Source organism: Artemia sp. Qi Xiang Cuo, chromosome 4 (genome assembly GCF_049724085.1).
Source record: "Artemia sp. Qi Xiang Cuo chromosome 4, ASM4972408v1, whole genome shotgun sequence".
In the NCBI taxonomy this organism is placed as follows: domain Eukaryota; kingdom Metazoa; phylum Arthropoda; class Branchiopoda; order Anostraca; family Artemiidae; genus Artemia; species Artemia sp. Qi Xiang Cuo.
In genome coordinates, this window is record NC_142797.1 from 18483609 (window position 1) to 18507584 (window position 23976).

General features: G+C 36.0%; 1 protein-coding gene across 1 annotated transcript; it reads left to right on the plus strand.

The window, feature by feature from the left end:
• Positions 1-1691: 1691 nt before the first annotated feature.
• LOC148952848 (V-type proton ATPase subunit e 1-like) lies at positions 1692-19648 on the plus strand. The gene is made up of 4 exons (XM_089087445.1): positions 1692-1847; positions 10119-10166; positions 11644-11734; positions 19533-19648. Exons 1-4 carry the CDS (start codon positions 1750-1752, stop codon positions 19548-19550), a joined length of 255 nt encoding a protein of 84 aa, XP_088943571.1. The 5' UTR covers positions 1692-1749; the 3' UTR covers positions 19551-19648.
• Positions 19649-23976: the final 4328 nt, after the last annotated feature.

Genomic DNA, 23976 nt, shown 5'->3' on the forward strand with positions numbered 1-23976 from the left:
ACCTGGCCGCGAATACAGAAACAAAGATTCTTCATTTATAACAGGAAGTAGAAACTGGCACAGAATGCAAAGCAAGGGTGCCAAGGCTGAAATGTTCGCTACTCACTTCCAATCAAATGGTTCCAACCGTAGTAGGTCTTATTTGTTCTATAGAGAGAGATAAATCATTGCCAAGCTTAGTTAACAAGGAGAAACTAATGAAAGATTAGAGTCACAAAAAGAAAGGGAAAGAGGGCGTCGCATTATATACATGTTGCTAGTTGTTACCGCAACTCTATGAAAAGAAAGGCTGGCATTTCGTGGGAAGAATCGGTACAAGGAAAATCATGTTGAGCTAGCTAATATTCTTTCGAGACACTGTAGATGTAGATGTAGCTGTAGATGTAGGGTATATTGATAGAGAGGGAGCCATAGGTTAAGAGCGTTTACTCGTCATCGTAGATTCTGAGTCAAAGAAAGGAGGTGATATAGCAGAATATATTTCACGAGTGTTATGAAGGCTCGTATCAGTGAAGAAAACTTACCTTTCAATGCTAGGCCTTTACTAGTAACATAAGTTGGTGCTTCGGCGGAGCACAAGCTCAGATTTCCAAGAAGCTAGGAATAAATATTCAATACCTAAGATGCCTAGCCCACAGAGGGAACATTATCGCTCTTTTTGCAGGAATTTACAAAAGTGCTGGAAGTATCATTGAGTTTGCCGAGTTGTTCTCTCTAGCAAAAAAAAGAACAGACGAGGATTGCATATAGTTTACAGAGCATTCACTTTTGCAGAAACTATTGCAGTGACATTAGCCAAAGGTGAACGAATATTTGGCAAGATGAAAATTGTCAAGAGCAGATTGAGGTTAACTGTGGGAAACGATCTACTTGACCATCTCATACTCATGATGTCGGAAAAAGACCTACTAGAAAAAACTGACCTCAACCTACTTGTAGAAAAGTGGAAAAGTTGGAAAGCCACGCAGCCTTAAAGTTTATTTGTTTTTTTCGTCTTGATTTGCTTTTATACCTTAGTTTTTCTCTACAATATATAACAGTTTTCTGCAACTAATAAACGTTATTTTAACACCTAAAAAACGAAGTAACAAATGTCGGCTATCGTCGACGCCTACCCGAATTCGTCAGAACATTTTGGATACCCCCTCTCCCAAGGTAAAAGGCTAGTGACGCCCTTGCAGACAGCTGGGATATTTGCATATCTGGCAATAGTGATTGCATGCAAACCCAGAGTATGAGTGTTCTTTTATAATTTGTTATCAGCAGCACGCCGTAAGCACCACTAAATTAACTTTCCAGTTACTCTTCAGTTCATATATGCCCAAGCCAATTTCAATAAATTTGAAAAATAGATACACGGCACTAAATTTTAATACAGTAACAAAAAACTTTTTGCACAAGTGGCACACCGTTGCCATAAATATTGCCCCTGTCGCCTTGCAAGTCATTTGTGGCACGACATCTAGGACTAAAATAATGCCAGCATAGTGGATTAATGCTCTACTTGGTAATACAGGGCCCAGGGATCGATCTCAGCTGACGCAAGGTAACGTGAAAGGTTCTCTATTAGGCCGCATAAAAAGACCTGAAAGTTTGATTTTTTGTAATACAGAAATTTCGACTTGACGCTCTGGAGGATCTTTATCCTTTGGGGAAAGCCTTTCTTCAAATACGGTTGCGCAGTGTGATATCAGCCTAAATCACGAGATAACCTTGCAAATTCACGCAAAAACTTTAAAACTGTAAATAATGGGTGCTTCAGCAGTTCCAATTGCTGTTATGACAGGCATTTGCTTAATCGTTGGTGCTGTTTTACCCTGGTTTGTGCCTAAAGGACAGAATCAGGGGTATATTTTGCTTCCTTTATATATTAAATTACCTGTAGGCTTCTAGGATTTCCTATCATCACTAATGCTTTGTCCCTTAGGATAGGCTAGTTTCATTCAGACAATGTAGGCTACCTAATGGTGGATAAAACGTGGTAAAATATTGAGCAAAAGCCCAAGCTGCCAATGATAGCCTATCTAGGCCTCATGAGAACAGGAAGGCAAAAATCATGCAGTATCCAAGCAAAGCAAGGTCATTGCCTCATGAGGGCCTGGGCAAAGAAACAGCCCATATGTAAGGTAGTGGTGGTTTCAGGCCTGGGAAAGTGGGGGGCAGCTGCCCCTCCCTTTTTTCTGAAATTTGACATTTAGTTCCTTGTATTTTATATTTTTACACTCCTAAGGTACTTAATTGACTTAAAAATTGTCACAATTGTAATTTTGCACAGCTAGCCCCCCTCCCCAGTTTTTGAGGCTTAAAAAAAATAGGCTACTGGAATGAAGACCAATTCTTCGGTTCAACCAAAGTTATGGGAAGGACAAGCAGCTGTAGCCTATGGTAAATTTAGAGATAATTACACAGGGACAAGTGGACACACTACTCAATGCAGTACTTTTGCAGAAAATGGTAAGTGCATGACTATTGTATTGAAGATCATATAGGATAAAACCCAGTGCTTATGCAAGACACTGTATAAAGATAGGCATTACAAAGGGTTTCTCACTCCAGGAACTATATTTAGACTTTAGTTTCTTGGGGTTTAGGGGGACTAAAAGGTACCCAAGTTGGGTTGATTAGGTTAGGTTATGCATTTAATATATGCTACGCTTTACCCCCCCCCAGTAATGTGCAAATATATAGCCCAAATTTGTTTCGGGACTATTATATTTGCATCCTATTTTGTTTTATTTCATTAGCATTAACAAAACTTCACTTTTTGCATGCTTACTACTTTCTACAAAAGTACCCTGTGGTAATTTTATCTAAACTCACTTGTCAACTTATTATATATTCTGTAAGTTTAATGAATAACCTTGAACTCTGAACCAGATGTAAGCCTTGGTGGTGAACTGTGCTCCATTGAATGAAATAGTTAGTTAGTTACTGGCATTAAAGGTGAATAAATGTGAATTAATATATGTTGTACTGAATAGAGTTAATAAAACTGTTTTCTGTGTACAGATTACAGCATAAGTGGTGTTAGAACTGGAATTGTTAACTTAATATACAGTGAAATGGTGAAACTTAGATTTTTGCCTGATTGAATTATAGCATAGATTAAGGTAAAGAACCAATTTTTTTTTTTTACATCAAAATGTTGTTTTATTGAAATATCTCTGATTTGGGGATTGTGTGAAACATTAGTAACAAATAATTTGCAGTAACCTGGGCTTTGCCCTAGTTTTGTCTTAAATTTTCCTCTATTTATAAGCTGAAAAATATTCACAATCTGTTTGTGCTTCAGTTTTGATATCTAGTTGAAATAATCAAAAAAAAAAAACTAGAAAAAGTTAAACATTTTACCACATTAAGGCATGTCTACATTAAACTATTTTTGCTAGGGGAGATGGTGCTGGATTAGCAGCATGAATTTAAAGACTGATCATTGATTTTTGTCAGTAGCTAGTTTTGCATTTACTGCATGCTCTTGGTGAACAAGGTTGGAGCCCCCCCCCCCCCAGTTGTATCAGGGTACCAGTGTGCAAGTGGTGCTTCATAGCACATTAGGGTATGCTTTTGTAGCACATTGCAGGTGCTTCATAGCACATTGCTCATGCTTCAAAGCACATTGTAGGTGCTTCATAGTACATTTGGGCATGCTTTCATAACACATTGCAGGTGCTTCATAGTGCTTTGGAAAAGCCTGTATCTCACCAACAGCCAAGTTTGTAGCTGTATGAGCCTGAAGGGGCAGGATAAGGTTAAAGTGCACATGAGGTCACAGACACAGGCAGAACAACACCTAGCTAAGGACAAGACCAAGGAAATGGATGAAGGATGTTGATGGTCATGTTTCATGCCTCCAAAAGAGGTGAGCATGGAAATGATTCAGGTGGAACTAGAGCAAGAAAGGGAGACAAACCAATGGCAGATGCAACAGCAGCTGGAATTGTTGACTCTGCAATTTACTCCTCTTGTTCAAGCTGTACAGATGAATCAGTCCACCATTCAGAATGCACCAGTTACATCTGAGAATACTACAATCCAGATTGTCAAGTTTACTGATTGTATGGATATCAATGCATATCTCACAACTTTCAAGTGAACTGCTACCCAAAATAACTGGAGTCATGCTACATTGGCAGTTAGACCCCAGGCCTTGCTGACAGGCAAACCTGCAGAAGCTACTACAATCATTCTGACAGCTGATAGGTCAGACTACAATCTTGTATAAGAAGCTATTCTGAGAAGATTTCAAGTGACTTCTGAAATCTATCTCCAGTTATTCCATATGACCCAGAAGGAAGCAGACCAGTCAATTACTGACTATGGTAAGAAGCTAGAGTAGCTGCTGATGAAATGGTTTGACACCACCAACTACTGATCAATCATGACAACAGATGGGGTGAGAACAACAAAGATTATCCTTAGAAAACTGGTGGTAGGTGTGGTCTTGGTGGTGTCTGCAAGGTTGCTGATAACTTCTGTCTAGCCTGCAAAGATGACAGAAGTGAATGATTGAAAGGAAGCTCACATCAGTCCTCAAGGAAAGGGTTGGCTCCAAAGCAAGCACAACAAGTTAAACTTGCAAACAAGCCTGTGAATGCTCAATAAGAAACAACAGGATCCAGTAGTTGAGATGCTCCATGCCAGCAAACTATGTACAAATGGTTTGTATGTACCTGTGAGCCCTGCCAGCTAGTTGCACGGCTGAATCCAAAAGAATGGGTCCCCTTGTTAGGACTGCCTGTCATTGAAGAGCCTTTCAGGAGGATTGCAGCAGATATTATGGGACTACTTGTACCATCTCAGATCAGGCATTGATTCCTCTTGGTTATATTGGATTATTGCACTCGTTACCCCGAGGCAATACCCTTGAGATCAATGAATGCCAGGAAAATTGCAGAAGTATTTGAGAAGTACTTCTGTCAGGTTGGTGTTCCAGAAGAGATCCTGACAGACTAGGGTTCAAATTTTGTTGCTAAGAGCTTACTTAAGATGTACAAAATTCACGGATTAAAACCTATACGGACGTCACCCTTTCATCCACGAACAGATGACCTGGTTGAAAACTTAAATAGAATGCTTGTTTGGCTTTTGAAGAAGTTTGTCATGGACAACCCAAGAGACTGGGATTGCTTTATCCCCTACATTTTGTTTGCTTATTGAGAAACTCCTTGACCAAGTTTAGTCCCTTTGAGCTTCTTTATGGGCAAAGCCCAAGAGGCCCATTGGACGTCATCAAGGAACAATGGGAAGATACTGGAAACTTTACCATTAGACCCATACATGAGCTCTTGTCCATGCAAGAATGACTGCCCCAGATCTTAGAAGAAGTCCATACAAATCTTCTGGAAGCATCCAAAAGGCAGAAAACCCAATGCAACTAGAATGCCAAGCCACAAGATCTGTAATGGACAATGAGGTCCTCAACCTTCTGCCAACTGGAACTCATAAATTGGAAACCAGATGGCAAGGACCCTTCAGGATATCTTGAAAGTCAGTACTGTGAACTTCCTGGAAGGAAGAAAGTAGGCCAACAGATTTTCTTCTCTTTTCTCATGAAGCTCCGAGTATGCCTATGGTTGACCAGACAGATAATTCTGATAACCAGGATGACATCCAAATTGTTACAGATGCACTATCACCTTACAGAAAAGAGAAAGAAGGGATTTTTTGGGATACTAATGGGATTTAGAAAGTTCTTCTCTAAAATTTGCAGAAGAACATCAGTGGTCAGACACCACATTGATACAGGAAATGCCCATCCTGTGCATCAGAAACCCTACAGGATACCACAGAGGTGGCAACAAGCAGATGGAAGCATTTGTTTCTGTTTGGACTTCCAAGGTTTATTGGGTAGTTAAGTTTGATTCCTACCCCCTCCCCATATAGATGAGTTGCTGAAGGAAGTAGGTAACAAAAAGGTCTTCAGTGTTTTAGATCTTACCAAAGGCTATTGGCAAGTAGAACTTACGCCAGACAGCATAGAAAAGACAGCCTTCCAAACGAAGTCTGGATTCTATGAGTTCAGAGTCCTTCCTTTTGGTGTTTATAGGGCACCAGCAACCTTCCAGCATGCCATGAATAAGATTTTGACTGGATGTCATTGCTTTGCAAGGGTGTACCTGGACAACCTTATAATATTATCTGATACTTGGGAAGATCACAAGCAACATTTAAAGGAGGTTTTGGGAAGGATAGCAGCTGCTGGTCTTAACATCCATCCTGACAAATGCAAGTTTGGACTGGACAAAGTTCTTTATATGTGGCCACAAAGTGGGAATTGGCAAAATCACACTGCTTGAAAGCAAGATTGAGGCTGTGAAGAACTTTCCAGAGCCCATCACCAAAAAGTGAGGTCATTCCTTGGTATCACTGTGTATTACCAGAGGTTTGTCTGCAATTTCTCTTTGGTTGCATCACTGCTGATGGATCTTCTTCAGAAACAAAATACAAACCACTTTACATTGTCTCAGAAGCAGAGAGTAGCCTTTGAGGTCCTGAAGACTGCACTCACTTCTGTCCCTGTCCTGAGTCAGAGTGGGCTAGAAAATGGGAATGCTTATGCATTGTCCTGTCTGCTGTAAATAGAAAAAAATTAATGCTTGTTTTGTATCTTTATAGATGAGTACCAAAGCCTTGCCTGTATTCTTGAAGAAGGTCCTCAAAGGAAAGACCAATTGACTCCCAGACTTCAAGGAAAGTCAGCAGAAGGATATTGAACTTGTCCATTTTTCAACTTACAAGTCACTAACCCAGCAGATGAAAAGGGAGCCCATTTTGAGCTTCGGGACGGTCTTTTATATCGGCGTACCAAAAGGAAGGATGGTTCAACTCATTTCTAACTGATGGTGCCAGAAGAATACCGTAGTCGGCTAATCATGCAATCTCATTGTTTGCTTTGAACTTCCCCAAAGTTGGTCATCAAGGCTGTTTGCACAACAGAAAAGATTTTGCTTACTTTTTTCTTCTAGCCTGACATCTACCATCAAATCAAGAGTGAGTTGGATTTGTGTTCATGCTGAGGAAGTGAAGCGTTTGTAGGATATGTGGTGAAACTAGAATAGAGTGTTACCTTACCTGTGTGTCTAAGGGAGGAGGAATGTGATTTTATCTAAACTCACTTGTCAACTTATTATATATTCTGTAAGTTTAATGAATAACCTTGAACTCTGAACCAGATGTAAGCCTTGGTGGCGAACTGTGCTCCATTGAATGAAATAGTTAGTCAGTCACTGGCGTTAAATGTGAATAGATGTGAATTTTGATATCTTGTACCTAATAGAGTCAATAAAACTGTTTTTCTATGTATGGATTACAACTTACCCTCAATGTATTTTTTATGCTATTTCTGAATATACAGACCTAGGTTATATAATAATCATTTCACTCACAAATCCTGGTAAAATTCTACTTTAGCTACTTTTGACTATCTTGGAAAGGGGTTAGGTTAGGAAAATGAAACTTCCAGGGATGGATCTACTGGCTAAAGTATGTCCTGGTAAGGTATTTTGAAATACCTACCTCCACTCCTTTTCCAGGATCCTGACCTTTGATGACCTTTAAAACTCGGCATGTTCTAAAGGTGAAACCTTGCAAAATAGATCTTCTGGTTAAATGAAGTATAACAAAATTGTTTTCAGCTTCACAACTTTGCTCAATCCCAATTTATAAGGTTTTAAAGATATGCTAATACATTTCCTAAATTATGAAGAAAAAAAAATTGACATGGCTAAAAATTCTACTCAAATAACAGGAATTGCATTTTTAGAACTAAAGCCAGAGAATAAGAAACTGATAACTGAAAATTTAAAATGTTGTTTTGTCAAAATTTCAACCTGTCATGTAGGCAAATTTCAGGACCCAATTTAAAGCCCTTGAATAGACCCTAAAGTAACACCTAATTCTAATTATGGTAAAATTCTAGTTTATCTACTTTTTATTATCTTGTAAAGGGATTAGTTTAGGACAATTAAACTTTTGGTAATGTTTATAATAACAGACTATTCAGGTAGCTAAGAAATAAACTTACCTCTAGAGTCAGAATTACATCCTAAATCCAAATTTAACATTCATTTGCTTCAGCAATGAATTGTACCCTCACTCCTATATGTACCAATTCAGGGTATATATAGTCACATTAGGGGGCGGGGATAAACTTCAAACTTACCTCTAATGTCAGAATTGCATCCTGAATCCAAATGTAACATGTATTTGCATCAGAAATGAACTTTATCCCTCCCTCCCAATGTGTAAATATATACCCTGAATTGGTATACATAGGGGGGGGGGGTGAAGCTCATTTCCGAGACAAATGAACGTTAAATTAGATCCTGGATGTAATTCTGACTCTAAAGGTAAGTTTGTTCCTTTGCTACCTGAATAGTCTGTTAATGTAAACATTACCCAAAACTTTCAGGGATGGGTCTACAGAACAAACTATGTCCTGTGAAGGTATTTTGAAATACCTACCTCCACTCTTTCTCTCTCTAAAGATTCCTGGCCTTTGATGCCCTTTAAAAATCTTTGTGTTATAAAAGTGAAACCTTGCAAAATAGATCTTCTGCTTAAATAAAGTTCAACAAAACTGTTTTTGGCTTCACAACTTTGCTCAATCTCAGTTTATGAGGTTTTGAAGATCTGCAAATATATTTCCTAAATTTAGGGAAAGCCCATTGATATGGCTTAAAATTCTACTCAAATAATAGGAATTGCATTTTCAGAGCTAAAACCAGAGAAAAAGAAACTAATAACTGAAAATTAAGATAAAATATTGTTTTGTAAAAATTTCAATAGGTTTTCAAAACCTGTCAAGTAGGCTAATTTCTAAAACTTAGACATCAGAAGAGGGTTAACATAGAAGCTTGGCAATATCTTTCTTGAGTATATTTTTGGCCCTGGACTCACTACTGAAAGTTTCATTTTCCTAACCCCTCTTCAAGATAGCAAAAAGTAGCTAAACTAGAATTTTATCCTAATTATTTCTATTGAAATTGCTTAGAAAGAGTGTTTTTCACAAGTCAGGAACTCAGCAAACCCATTGTAACTAAGAATACATTATTCTTCATGGAATGATAAATAAAAAAGAAGTATAGTGTTCATCACTATATATGGCACCATCAAAAGGGTGGGGGGTAGTGTTTTGTCTAGGGAATAACTATTATATTGAAAAGAGCCAAAAATAGGGACTTTAGCAGTAGGCCTACCACTTTTTGTCATCTGTTGTTAGAAAAGGTCTATAATAGCAGTTCTACAGAAGGAGACATGCTAGAATACAAAGAGAGACAGTTTTAGATTACTGATTTCTTGTTCATTTTTTTGTTTTTTTTGTGTCTTGGACAATTCATCCCCAGCCCCCTGTAATGGTCTCATATTGCCCTAGGCTATATACAAACTAACCAAAAAAATAATGGAATTCTTATTTCTTCTTCTTCGTTTTAGTATGAAATATAAGGCTTAAAAATATTGCACAAAGCTATGGGGGAATGTTCAATTGTTGCCCGAAATTTAAATTACAATTTAACATTTTAGTTCCTGAGTAGACAGACTGAAAAAAAAATTAAAATTCTTTTGAATCTAACTAATAGTAAAACTTTCTCATTAAAACAAACAGAGATTCAGTCATATGTTAATTCAAGCTTAAAATGAACATAAACTGTTATAAATGAATGAATGAAGCGCAAATGGAATAGAAATTAGGATGAATAATCAAGTCAAACTTATACTAAATGCAAACTACAAGGGGTAACTATTGTCCCCCTCCCTGCCAAAATAATTCATGTGGACGTACCTGCCCATGACTTAGCCAGGGCTGGATATGGGGGGGGGGTTAATGCCTTGGGTGGTTAAACAAGCTAAAATAGTGATATTTATGGGCAAAAATTGTAATATTTGCTGTAGGCTATTGATGGTGCAGCAGGGGGTGGCATAGTCTATATGTGCCCTCATTTCCACCTGATAAAAACCTAAGCCCAGCCCTGGAAATATCTGGTGCCATAGTATATGTTATAAAACAAGACTTTTGCTGCTCTTCCTAATAGATATTTAGTCATGATCTTTACCCATATGACGATGTGCTGTGTACTGTACCTGTACTGATTATATTTGTTTATTTATTTTTATTTTAGGATCACGCAGACTGTTTTGATAACAACTGGAGCTTGTGTCTGGATCTTGTGAGTAATGTTTATTAGCATTGTTATATTTAGGTTTTCATGTCCAGTTTTATATTAATTAAATAAAACTAAGAAACAATTTTTTTTCAAATGAAAGTAAAGAACATTATCAAGGCTTAAAAGAACATCAATTATCCAAGTGAGGGAGAGAGATCCTCACTCTATATGCCAAAGTCTATCTTATGCTTCTATGCATAGACTCTACTTTAAAATGTGTATCTCTTTTTATCTAGGTGTTTCAACAATGAATGTGTTTTTATACATACCTCAGTGTGTTTCTTTTTATTTATAGTGTTTCCAGTTTTTCTGTTGAAATGTTTTAAAACCAGATATCTAAAGAAATTACCTGGGATTTATCGATGTGTGTTAGCATTGCTATTTGCTTTCATGTGATAAACCTACCTTTTTTTTTTATTCAGCTTCCTTATGTTTTAAGCTCTTCATTTACATTATAGCACAATATTGTGATTGAGAACAAAACAGAACCACTGTATGGGAGCAGGACCTTCAAAACTTTTGTATTTTTTAAATCCTTTTACTATTTCAAAGTCAAAGGATATACAAATCCTGGATATTACGGATCTTTTTGATATTTGAAACAGAATGAGTGTCTTGTAATTTTTGGGCCTAGTATGGACAAGATGCACCTAGGGCAGTGGGAAGTCAGCCCTCCTCCTTAATCTGTCACTGGTTCATTAAGGCTCTCTCTTTCTCTCTCTCTCTCTCTCTCTATCTATCTATCTCTCCCTCCCCTCTCTCTCTCTCCCTATTTCCCCTCTCTCTCTTTCTCTCTCTCATGGTCTCCCTCTTTCTGCTTCTGTTTCTTTCTTACTGATGTGCAAAGTAGAGTATAATTTTGTTTTTGTCTAGTCTGTTATTTTGAAAACAAGCACCATCTTAAATAGATGATTGAAGTTTTTATCAAATTCTATTTATTACAAAAAAGATAGGCTATTTACTTTTGATTTTTTTTTTTTTTTTTTTTTTTTTTTTTTTTTTGCAAAATGTTTTAGGACGAGACAAAATATACAGAATATTTTGAGTTGAAACATTCTTGACCCTTTGTGAAGGCTAAGCAAGGTAAACCACTCCAACCTTGAAGTTAATTGTAGCCAATAAGTTATTAATTGAGCTGTTTCCAGCTATGATGCAGCAAAATCAGGTCGTTAAAGTTACTGTATAATTCGAACTGTAGCTTTTTTCTAAGGCGTTTAACTAAACCATTTTTTTAAGTTCATTTGTATAGATCTAACATGCCTGGATAGCTTCAACTTCGTTGTTGATAAGAAAAGCAATCTTAATAATTTATTGACACTCTGTCTAAAAAGTAAGAAATGCTTGTGGCGGGAAGAAGCATCAATTATAAGCTATAATTTTGGTTATGCCTTTAAAAGAGCTTCCTAAAATAAAAAAGATAAAGAGAGATGGTAAAAGTAAAAAAAAATTTGATTGACTGAAATTGTCTCTTTTTTTGTAGCTGGTTGTGCGCCTACATGTGTCAAATGAATCCATTAATTGGCCCGGTGTTGCATAACTCAACTATGTTGTTAGTATACAAGGAATGGGGGGTAAGTTTTATTTTAGTGTCTTTTAGTTAGCACAAATGTCCAAATACTGAAAATCTTCTGTAGAGATCATAGAATGCTATAGACACTACATACAGCTATTTTAGTTCATCTTCATGAATCTTTCTTCTCTGTGTAGAACACATATCATGAATATTTTTAATAGGTATAGAACACATACCTATTAAAAATATTTGCAATTATTTAATAATAAAGAACATGCTTGTGAAAATCAAAATATTGTTAGGTCATATCTCGTTGCTTTAGACATAATCCCCAGGAAAACACTTGTATAAATAATTTAAGACTTACAATAAAATGCCATCTTTAAAACTAAAATTAGAATTTCTCTTTTGATTTACCTGTTGTTGTTTTTATTTTGCCTTAGACGACTTTGAGCATATAGCTGTAGAATCAGACGCAAAAATAGAGAGCCTTTGAGCCTCCCCTCTCTCTTCGAAATGCCTCCAAAATAAGTCCCTACATTTGTGCCTTTGGGTAGCCTATGTCCATTTTGCCCCCCATTTAGTGACATTCATTGTTTTTAAGGAAAAATATTTAAATTGCATTGTGAAACGTTCAGAAATACTTTTTAATGATATTCTGTGCCAATAATTGATCTTTATTATTTCTGGAATGTTTCATTAGTCTCATAAAATTGATACAAAAATTATATAGAAGCATTCTCTTCTTTGCAAAATGGAAAAACATATTACAAAGAAGAATGAACCATATATTCCGAAAAAAGGATAAATAATAATTTTCGCTTGTTGGAACTATCCTCGTTTTTCTTCTTGAATTTGTTTTTCGTTTTTTCGTGCTTAGCCGGTTTTGTCTTAAAAATTAGTTATTCCTTTTTTTGTATTCTGTGCCAAAATACATTTGGAATAGCACGGGGAAAGGAATGAAAGAGCAATCTTTGGCACTTTAAAGTGGGGTTAGGGGAATTCGATACCTTAAAAGCTCACCCTATCTTTATCACTCTTAATCTCACTTAAAAATCAATCTTAATGGGAGTAAAAAAAACTGCTAGAACCACTACCTGTTTAGCATTAGAATAAAATGACAAACTCAAAAATAAGCTTAATTCTAATTTATTAAATTTTAGATTTAAGGTTCATTTGGATACTCTTAAATTTTCTAAAATCATTCAGATTCTATTTATTGTAAACGTATCTTTATGATTATAAAGCAACTAGGGCTATTTTAATATGCTTATCAGAGGCTGGTTAAACAAGAAACACAAATATGTGTACTACTGTGCCCCTTTGGGCAAAAGTGCTTTTTTTGTCTGTAGTCATGCGGCTAATTGTCTTAATGTCGCTTTCATAATTATATCTGTGATGTGGTGAACTATGCTAAAGGGAGTTAATTATTTTTCTAAGAGACCAATTGGAGTTTTTCATGTTATTTGATGAATTAGTTTTCAAATACATGTCAAACAAGAAGCCTTTCATCATTTTCTGGGTTCTCATTGCTTTTATCAATCATACAAATCCTGCTTATGAGAAATCCAAATCATCTTGGGCTTTTCAGGGGTTTTTTTTCGTTGTTAACTCCTATTGTGAATGGGCTTTTGTACAAAAATTTGGACACTAATAATAGTAATATGATGTCCTTGGTTCATGACAGATCCTCCAATAACTGTCGTTTTGTCATGGGGACTTGTAAAAAAGCTGCTTCTTATTTGTGGGCAGGACTGATTGTCTACCAACTGGTGGTAATGACAAGGGTTTGGGTCATCTTAGCAGCAAAAAAGTAGGGTTTTTGCAAGACTATTCATCTGTAGAGGTTTAAATGAATGCAAAGTTTTAATTTAAAAATGGCTTGTACCCTAATGGTAGCCGATATACATTAAAAATGAAAGGTTTTAGTACATTGTTTGTATTAAGCCCTTGTCTTAATTTCGGAATAATGTTAATAAAATCGTTCATTTTTGGGTAGTCAGAGGCATAGGATTACTTATAGCAAAGAGCCATTTGGCTTAAATGATATATTTTTTCTCCAACCACTTCATATGAAAGGGGTGGTCTTAGGAATTTGGTAGAGGGCTCAATAATTTGGAAACGGAAGTTCTAGTTCCCTTTTAAAGAGTGAAATGTGATTGAATGACAGCAAGCCCTGCTTCCGTCCCTTTTTCAGCCCCCCCCCTCCCTGTCCGCGACCTTTGATCAAGATGCTGAGACAGGTAATCTGTTCAAAATAGTTGAAAGGTTCAGTTAGTACGCCTCTGGGTATTGCATGGCCCTCACTCTCCGTTGATTAAGGGCTGTAAATGCTGCAAATCGTCAGTTGCTCAAAGATTGGTTTTAAAGCATGCCTTTTATTTTTCCTCAGAGCTTTTGGTAATCCCCTCCCCCCAAATAAAAACTATATATAAGTGAGCGGAAGACAATGTTTTATTATATAATGAACTCAAATAACTAGGAGGGCAATTCGGAAAGAAGCCTTTCTTTAGTCCCAACATGCAAATTAGTTGGCATAGGGGGCAAAAACTGTGTGACAGCGGGCTCATCAGCTTGGTAGGGAGTAATTTGACTCTTGGTATGGTTAAAATGTGCTTCGTCTGTTAGTTGTAGTGGCAGGCCTCCCACTGAGTACATAATTATGAACAAACTCATATTTTTAACCTAGGTTCATAAAGGGTTCATAATTTAGAAAAAAGCTTCATAAAGTTCATATTTTTCTTACCATTAGCTGGAAAGCACTTGCGGTTGCAGTCTTTTCTTATAAAGGACAAGCAAAGCAAATATGCAAGAGTTTTATTTAAAACGTTTCAAACTGTAACACTGCATGTTTTGTGGAGATGTTGAGCTTCCTCCACATTGTTTTCTGAAACATGTTCCAAGTCGATAGCTAACCTTCGTTGTTTCAGCTGAGAGACTTGATGAGCAATAGGATGCTCTCGATGAGTATTTCCTGAAATTCATCCCTAAGAAAAGACCAGAATTGATGAAGTCCAGCAGAGACCAAAATATATCTAGCAGTTTCAAGTATACCACAGCCAAAGCATTAGTCCTGTTTGTCATATCTTTCGGAAAGCTATTTGCTCAGTTCACAGAGTTGTTTCAACGTGAAGAACCACCGATCCACATTCTGTATAACGAAATGCGTCGATTAGTAATGATGACCGCCAGCCGTTTTGTCAAGCAAAATGCTTTGAATGCTTTTTTTTCAGAAGGAAAAAAAAACTTTCTGAGCTCTTCTGTTCAAGCGGGGATTTTCTTCCATCCAATAAAGTGGCATGCGCTGACATCGTTGAAGAATACCTATCGAAGGTACAAAAAGGTGATGCTCTGAACTTCAGCAGTAGTGCCAGAACCGTTTACCTGACCGCTTGGCGCTATATTGAAGATAAATCACTAGGTCAATGTGCCCTTCAGCATTTCCGATGCCTGCGGCTGGATGATTCGAATCCGGAGACAAGAACAAGCGACTTCGTGAAGATCGTTGGATTTATGCGTTTCCTTGTGAAAACTGAAGCTGCCAATGACAAATGGAACTTGCTCCAGCTGGAACCAAGTTTGGCTAAGAGCATGGCTTCATTGAGGATTGATGTTTCATGGAACTCGGTTTTTAGTCTGAAAAACTATCAAGGACAGACAAAATATCCCCTTGTTTCAAAAAAAATAAAAGCAGCTCTCTGCATGTCGCATGGGAACGCTGACATTGAACGTGATTTTTCTCGGTCAGGACGGATCATGACCGAGGAAAAATCATCGATGAATGTGAAAATGCTCAATGCTAGACTGATAGTCTCTGACGCTTTAAAGAAGTTTGAGAACAGGCCCGAGTTAGTCCCTATTGCCAGAGAGCTGTCGAATTCGGGGTGAAATGCATGCCAGAGCTATAAACTGTACCTGGAAGATGAGTGATCTAGACAGGCCGAAGAGGAGTCCATTAGGAAAGAAGAAGAAGAGAAGAAGAGGGGAATAAAAAGGATGTTATCTGAAAAGAAGATCATTGAAAACCTGGAAAAAGATTGGATTGAGAAGAAGTCAGTTGAAAAGGAGAAGAGACAAGTAGCAGAAAGGCTTCTTCAAGAAGCTAATGAGAAGCTGAAAAAAGCTACAGATGCCAAAGATATTGTAGAAATAAGCCTCGCACAAAGCATGATCGAAGATGCGCGAAGAAGATAAAGCAGCCAGAGAGGTTGATCTGATACGGAGCAGGGCTAAATAAACGAAAGTCGTCCTTAATTTGGTCATATTTTGCCAAAAGGAACAAGTAGAGTGGAGTATTTTGTAGTGATGTACTTTGTACTGTTGTATTGAAAAACTCGTGAAAAAAAAAAAACAAAAAGAATATGCGCACAAGTAATGAAAACACTAACTGACGCTTTTTGTGTCCACAGACAGTTTATGAGGTGCACATATCGTAAATTTAGGATCATGATTGGTTCATAAAAAGCGCATTCAAAAGTTCATAAAGTTCATATTTTTATGGTCAAAAGTTCATATTTTTCACGAAAAGTCTAACGGGAGGCCTGTAGTGGATCTATCGCATTGGCACGCAAAACTGCTTTCTTTTTTTTTTACCAAGCTACTTTACGTTTCGGAAGTAGCGCGAACCTTTTTAGACATTATTTAAAAAAAAACTTTTCAAAAAACAATCAAAGGAAGAGTAAATGGATGCATTAAAACCTAGAAATTACGTAATAAGTTAAACTTAAAATGAATAGACGCTATGGTACCATAGTAGATTGAGGTTGCTTGTCAGTAGATGAGTTGTCATAGTAGATGAGGTTGCTCTGCTAGTCAATATGTGGCCAGGGGGTTGGATTCCTGCTGCCACAAGGTTGTGGGACTGGTTTGCTACCTATCACTTTATAAAAAAAAGAGCCAGCAACTGAAACGTCGATTCGACACCCTATGTGCCCTAAATGGCTCTATGGCTCTATCTTTTTTATCCTTTAAAACGAGCGGAAATTACTATGAATTGATAAATAAAGCCTCAAACCAATGGAAATTAAAATGAGCATGATACTGAAGTCAAACTTAAAACCAACTGGTATCACTAATATATATTTACAAAGGTCTGTTTTTATTTGTCATAACATAAAAAAAAACAGTCCAATTTGCAGGAGAGGAAAAAACAACACCAAATAAATTTAGTTCCCCTGTTGGGAATTTTTCCCTGTTGGGAATTTGAACAGGGAATTTTTCCCTGTTGGGAATCCCCTGTTGGGAAAGGCAGTCTCTATTTTTCCTTTTGATTCTATTTGATTCAAAAATATTGGAAAATTGTTGCCCAAATAAAAATCTTTAAATGTCACTTGGTGATTTTCAAGCAATCTGAAGCAATATTGTGAATTGCTGTATAAATAAAAGATTCGCCAACTGATTTTGTGTACATTTGAAAGGGATAGACTTTGTATTGAGAGTGCTAATTTTTTTTTCTCCCATCAACCTAAGTGTTTGTATACTGTAAATCATTAAGGAACTTAAAATTTATTCAAATTTTGGCAGTAAGACAAATCAAAAGACACTATGTAGTGATAGTTTAACAAAATATATCTGTAATTCCTTTATAATCTTGTAAATATATAATAATCATATAAATATATCTTGTAATTCCCTCAAAGCTGTGTTATATCTAACCTTATGCAAGTGATGTGCAATTAACTGAACCATTGTGTTTTTTTACTTTAGACAACAAACCGTGTCAGACTAAAGATACTCTCCAGAGCTTATCGAGATTTTTGAAAAGGTTTGGAAAATTGCCGCTGGAACAACAACACACGTGTTCACTATCAATTTGGATACACTGTCAATTTGGATAAAAACTTTAGTTTAATCTAAATTTAGAACATAAATCTTTAGTATATGTAAAATCAATATACAATGTTGTAATACATAGTATTAATGCGCATTATTTGGAAATAGATTAGTGTTGATCCAAGCTTTTCCAACCAATTTCTTGCAATTTCAATTTTCTACTTCTCACGTTCTTTGATATGCTTTTTTGCATCTAACGTTAAAAGCCAGGGAAAACAAATATCATTCTGAAAGGACCAAGGAAATAAAAAGAACTGCCCCTCCAAAACCATCTTAGGTTTATTTATACCTGGAAACCACAATTTTTTAAGGTTTTTCATTGGTTGTTTGAAAAATATGAAGTTTTTAGGGCAGTATCACATTTTTGCCAGTGTTGCAACGCTGAACCGTGAAAAGAAGCAAAACTATCGGTAAATTTTGGAGCGCTTTTTAAAAATTGAAGTTCCTATTTTTCCTTTTTTAAGACTGATATTGCTGTGTAAGCTTTCATGTAAGCTGTTCAAAACATCAGTTTTTATTTTCACTGCCCTTATTTTTTTTTTTATTTTTTTTTTTTATCTTTCTTACAAAGCTTGACCAAGGGGCTGTAGGGATTATGTCATCCCCGAAGGCATAGTTATCTGACCTTTGGAGAAGATGGCTATTTCAAATTTTGATCAGATGTCTTTGTTGGGAGGGCAGCTAAAAAGGGCGTGGAATGCCTATGCCCTCCGACCCCTTTTAAACATCCCCCTCACGAGACCCTGAAAGTCTAAACTTAATATCCATAGCCGTTCTTAACATGTTGTAGTTACGCCTTTTTGATAAACTGGTTGTGCATAATGTCCTTTGATTTAGTTTACCATACCCATCAACTTTCCCCGAAGTTCGTATTAATACCCTTAGCCTTTTCGAACACACGCAGAATCCAACATTTCCCCTTTTCCCAATAATAAATCCTGCATGTAAAAAATGGATAAATTGCAAAATTTACAATTCTTGTCCCAGAGCTATGGGGGAGGGGGTAATGCATCCCCGGAGGCTTAATTGTGATTCTGACTATTTTGAACAAAATCGCTTTTCCAAAATTTTGATCAATTTTTAAGAGAGAGGGCATCTAAAAAGAGCAAGGGGGTGGCTGATACGCCATTTTGACAACCATCTTGTACATATTATGTTTTGATTGTCTTCGAAATCCCTCTCAGCATTTCCTCAAAGTTTCACGTTATAACTTACAGAACTTACAGCCCTTGCCCCGGGGCCGTGGGTTTTTCCTATTTGGAAAAACTGGAAAAGCCCCCGCCGAACTTTATACGACTAGTCCTTCCATATGAAGTGGCTCTTGGAAAAAAACTAACAATAATAAATAAATAAAAATATATTGAAGCCGTATGGCTAATTATTATTGGCGAAGCATGATCGTACTTAAAAAATTGAAGTCCTTATTTTGCTAAGATTGATATGGATGGGCAAGCTTTCATTTAACCAATTCAAAACATAAAATTTCATTTTCACTGTGTTTTTTTTTTTTTTTTTTTTTTTTTTTTTTTTTTTTTTTTTTGGCGAGGTTTAACTACCGGCTTGGATGTTAATCTCGATGGTCGCTGAAATTACTTTTCATTAAATTCAGATAGTCGAGTATACTCAATATAGGTTATATGTTTGCAATCTGAATTTTCTTTTTGTCACATTATCGCTTTCTGTACTAGGCGATTAATTTTTGAACCTCTATTGGCTAAAAAAAGAAAAAAAAATTGTGTGGTTAAACTTTTTTTTATTTTTTTCTGAAGTCATGTATTAGCAATATATTGTGGCTTAACACCGACACTTGTGCGGGGGAGGGGAATGTGTTGTCTGCCCCATATCCTGAAGCCGCTTTTCCTCTAATTTTATATGTTCCATATAATTCTTCCTATTCTTTCATATAAACTGTTAAACGTAATATCTGTAAAATAACATTGACAAAACTGTATATTTACTTCTTTGTCTTTTTTTTAGTTCGAAGATAATTTCTTAGGAAATTTATTTTTTCTCTTTTTTTCCAGGGTGTGGAGCATCTGTAATCAGCATAGAACCTTGTGGCATTCCAAAAATAATAACTTACTTTGTCCTGTCTATTTTGTTGCTTGCTATTGTCGTAAATAAATGTCTTTTACAAATCTTTGATAGATTTTGGTAGATCTTAAATATTTTGATAGATCTTAAACAGGAAGTACTTTTGAAAGCTTACCACTACGCTAAAAAAAGAAAGAATACAATAGTAACATCTATTGACTAAGAAAATCTCCTGAAATTCTTTATTCGAGGAATATTCATTTTTTTTTACCTTTTTTTAATACTTCATTTCTCCCTTTAAAAAATTAACACGTGTAATATTTTTGTTGGTAAAAAATGTAGGAGTCGGCACTGAATTCACCAAAACTTAGGGCATTTCCGAAGATGCATGCATGCTGGCAGAGCCTTTGTTGTGCCCCCCCCCCCCTCTAGATATTGATATTTTATCAATGTTCTCCCAATTTTCTTATTTTTTAAGTTAAAATTTGTTGGTTTTTCACGCAATTCTTAGCCCTTCTACTGGAGATGCTGGGTATCCCTCGGAATAAATGCAGTCGTAGTTGGCTGAATCTGACTGTTTTTTTCTTTTTTGTAATTAAGTGGGTCCCAGCCAGACACGTGATTATAAATTTATTTCAGAAGGGTTTCAGGATTTTGAAGAGGGCACAAGTAAAAAAAAAAACATACAAAATAAGCGAATGACGTAGAATATGTAAGAAATTATAGGGTAATTCACAAACATCATATGATTTTTGGTGGATAGGGGCGCTCTTTGTGCGTACCTGGTTTGACCCGTTAATATGGAAATAATTATTCATTTCAAAACTCAAGTAATGATCTGTTTCGTATCCCCAGGGAGGTTATTTACCTCCTCAAACACAGCCAGGGTCCCCAGGGAGGCAATTGACACAGCAGAGAAGATTATATTTGCAAAGAATGTTGAAAGGGGAATTAAATTGTACGACTGTTTTGTAGTGTTTCCTTTTTAGAAGGGGTCTTCATCCATGATTACCGTTTTGTGTATATCCTGGTGCTATATATGACCAAATTTGTGGCAAAGGGTGCGAGTGTCATGGTAGCAACCATTATTTTCAAAAAGATTATAGAATAGAGAGCATAATGCCAATACGCTTGTTTTTATTATTTTAAAAAAATTCCCGAAAAAGAAGTTTTTCAAAGAAAGGTAAAGAACCTTATTAAATCCTAAGACGAGCAGAAACAAAATTCTAATGTACTCAATTTAAGACGAAAATAAATTCTCTGAAAATTAAAAGAAATCCAAAACGAACAGAAATTAAGATAGACAATCACATCAAATATAAAGATAACAGATAGTAATACAGATGAAAAAATAAATCTAGAAACGAGTAGAAATTAAATGAATACTCAAGTCAAACTTAAAATAAATAGCGTATACTACAAACAGAAACCAGGGTATCCCCCCCCCCTGACAATAAACCTTCTAAAGTCTGTTGCCTCATTTGCGTTTTATTGATGATATGTATTTCGAATTATGTGCTTTAGTTTTTCAAAACATCAATGAAAAACCAAAATCACTATAATAAAAAAGATGACTGTAAAACTAATGAAAATAACTGAATGTTTAATATAATGATACCTATTCCTGGAAATCTGAGCATGGGCGCCCATATGGGGGGGGGGCAACCCCCCCGGCTGAATGACGCTGCCTTATATCTTAATATTTTTGTTTTGATATTTTTATTATACTGCATTGGAAGTGCCGGTTAGACTAGGTATCAAAGACTGATAACGTTCTTTGACATCAACACATGACAATGTAGAGAGATAGTATATCTACTTACAGACAAATGTTTAAATAAACGTTACCAAGAGGCAAGGAGTGCTATAGCTAAAATGTATAGCTAAAATGTAGTCCAAATAGATGAAAACGAAGTTAGGCATGCTATTAGTTAGGTAGGCTGGCTGTAATAAGAATCCTGTTCGCAGGTTACGTGGTGGTTCATTTATATCTTTATAGATATTAACTGAAATAACCAATTTATAAACTGGGGCTACATACTATTTAAGACACCTATAAGCATCGCCCCATTTTTTTATAAATATCCGCGAAGGGGTTGTGTTTTCCGGGGGGGGGGTAAAGGCCTAGAACCAGAACTACCAACATAAATAAATGAAATCCAAAACGAACTGATATTACAAGGGATAACCAAGTCAAACTAAAAACTAGTAGAAACTACCACAAAGAGGAGTAGGGCTAAGGACATATGGGTCTTCTAGAGACAAAATATACAATTTTTTCAAAGATACAACAATTTGAAACAAATGAGAAACTTTCATTTGGAAATGTAGTGATTGAAAGGGTAACCAATTTGAAGTATTTGGGAATGATTGTTGATGAAATGATTACACGGAAAGATCATATGAGGGGACTTACCATTAAAATTTCCCAAGAGACAGGTATTCTAAATAGACTAAAGCACTTTATTCATCATAAAGCACTTAAAACTTTATATTATACAGTCGTTTCTTCATGTTTACAGCATATATGCCCTCTTTGGTCTAATTTGTTTAGTTATAATACACCTAAAATACAACTGATACAAAATAGGACAGTAATAACTCTATTTTCATATAAATACTCTACAAGTGATTCATTCTCACTGGCAAAAGTTCTAAATGTTTCTAAAATATCTAAGCTCCAAGTTGCAAGTTAAATTTTGCATTAATTCTTTAGCACCACCTGGACAAAGACAACTTTCAAATTGCTTCAAACCCAACAACTTCACCTGAAAATAATTTACTCATATCAGAAATGCGCCACAGCCATAGAAGTGCACTGTCATTACAACAAGTTGGAGTAGATATGTGAACTTTGTTGCCCAACTATATAAAGTAGTCAATTTCGCTAAGTTGGTTCCAAAAAAATATTAAAAAATATCTTATTGAGTAGATCAAAGTTGTTTGTTTAGTTTTTCTGTTGAATATTTTGTGAATGAGGTATGTGAGCCAGTTGCTTCTTTCTTAGAACTTTAATGGAAAAGATGGATAATTTTTGTATGTGGGAATTGATTTTGGAAGGGGTTAGAAATTATCTTGAGCTACACAGTTATGGCCAGACTTTTGTTTTTCTAGAAAGGGCTGAGGCTGTTTTTTTTATATATTTTTATAATTCATAAATTCATTTTAATAAATTCAATAGGTTTCTAAATTTATACAGATCACTAGCAGGAAAAAAAATAATCGAAAAAATGATCTGTTTCCAGAGAAACAGATCAGTTTTATTTAGTATATTTTTGCCTTTATTGTACTATATGGTTCATTTCTCATTTTTCACTGTCATTTTTACTTGATTTGGGAAAATTGGCTCCAACTTGTGGTTCAATACCGCTAATTTTTTAGGTTTTACTAATTTTTGACTTTTTCGGGGGGGAGGGGGGGTTTACTAATTTTTGACTCAGTTTTCGACTAATTTTACTGATTTTTACCTAGGTTTTACGAATTTTTGATTTATTTTCGACTCGGTCAAAAATTTTGGGGGGGGGGGGGTTCAAACCGGGTATACTGCTTTCTTTCGTTTCTATACTTTTTTATTTATTCAAAGAAGATGATTTTTAACGGGCCAAGGGGCCATCGCAAACCTTACAACAATTTTAAATTTTGTTCAAATTCATCTTGAAGCTGGTGCTCACCTTTTTGCATTTTAGAAGGAAGCTTACCATTAGAAAGCAGAAACATAGCGTGAAGACGGGTACAAACCGGGTACGAAGGATATTTTCGGGGAGGGGTTGGGGGTACAAAAACAACTTCAAAACGCATAAAAATAGTTTAAATTTATTTTGTTACGATTTTGACAAAAGAGCTAAGGCATAGCTGCAGAATTTTGGCAAATGTGTGCAAAACCGAAATAAGTGCTGATTTTGTGCAAAAACAAGGTATATGCGTATTCAGTGCATTTTAAAATTTTGCTGTTCGTAGAAATCGACTGAATATATAAGTTTAGTCTACTTTTTTATTTAAGTATAAAAAAGTTTAAGATATACTTTAAATGTATTATTATTAAGTCACTTTCATTGTTTTTTTCTAGACATCTTGATTAACATAGTGATTTTATTTTTATTCGTCGTTGATGTTTTTTGAGAACCAGGATCAAACACCCCTTTTTCCCAACGAAAACCCTATAATTGAACAACGGGCAACTTGCATAACTTAAAGCCCTTACCAGGGAATTTTGGGGGTCATTTCATTACCGGGGGCATAGTTATTTGATCTTTAAACTATTGTGAACAAAATGGCTAACTCAAAATTTTGATCAGATGTCTTTGGGAATCTAAGTCAACCATGTAAGGAACCTTGCTTCACAGAGGTAGGGGAGCTAGACGATCCCAATTCCGTTAAATGAGAAGGGTTAGGCTGTAGACTTGTGACCCGCATCCTGGACCTCAAGGCCTGCAC

Bases quoted from the DNA above. Each gene is read 5' to 3' on its own strand.
- LOC148952848 (XM_089087445.1), top strand. From the start codon at position 1,750: ATGGGTGCTTCAGCAGTTCCAATTGCTGTTATGACAGGCATTTGCTTA. The intron at 1,848-10,118 runs GTATATTTTGCT...TTTTTATTTTAG, and splicing joins CCTAAAGGACAGAATCAGGG to GATCACGCAGACTGTTTTGA. The intron at 10,167-11,643 runs GTGAGTAATGTT...CTTTTTTTGTAG, and splicing joins GGAGCTTGTGTCTGGATCTT to CTGGTTGTGCGCCTACATGT.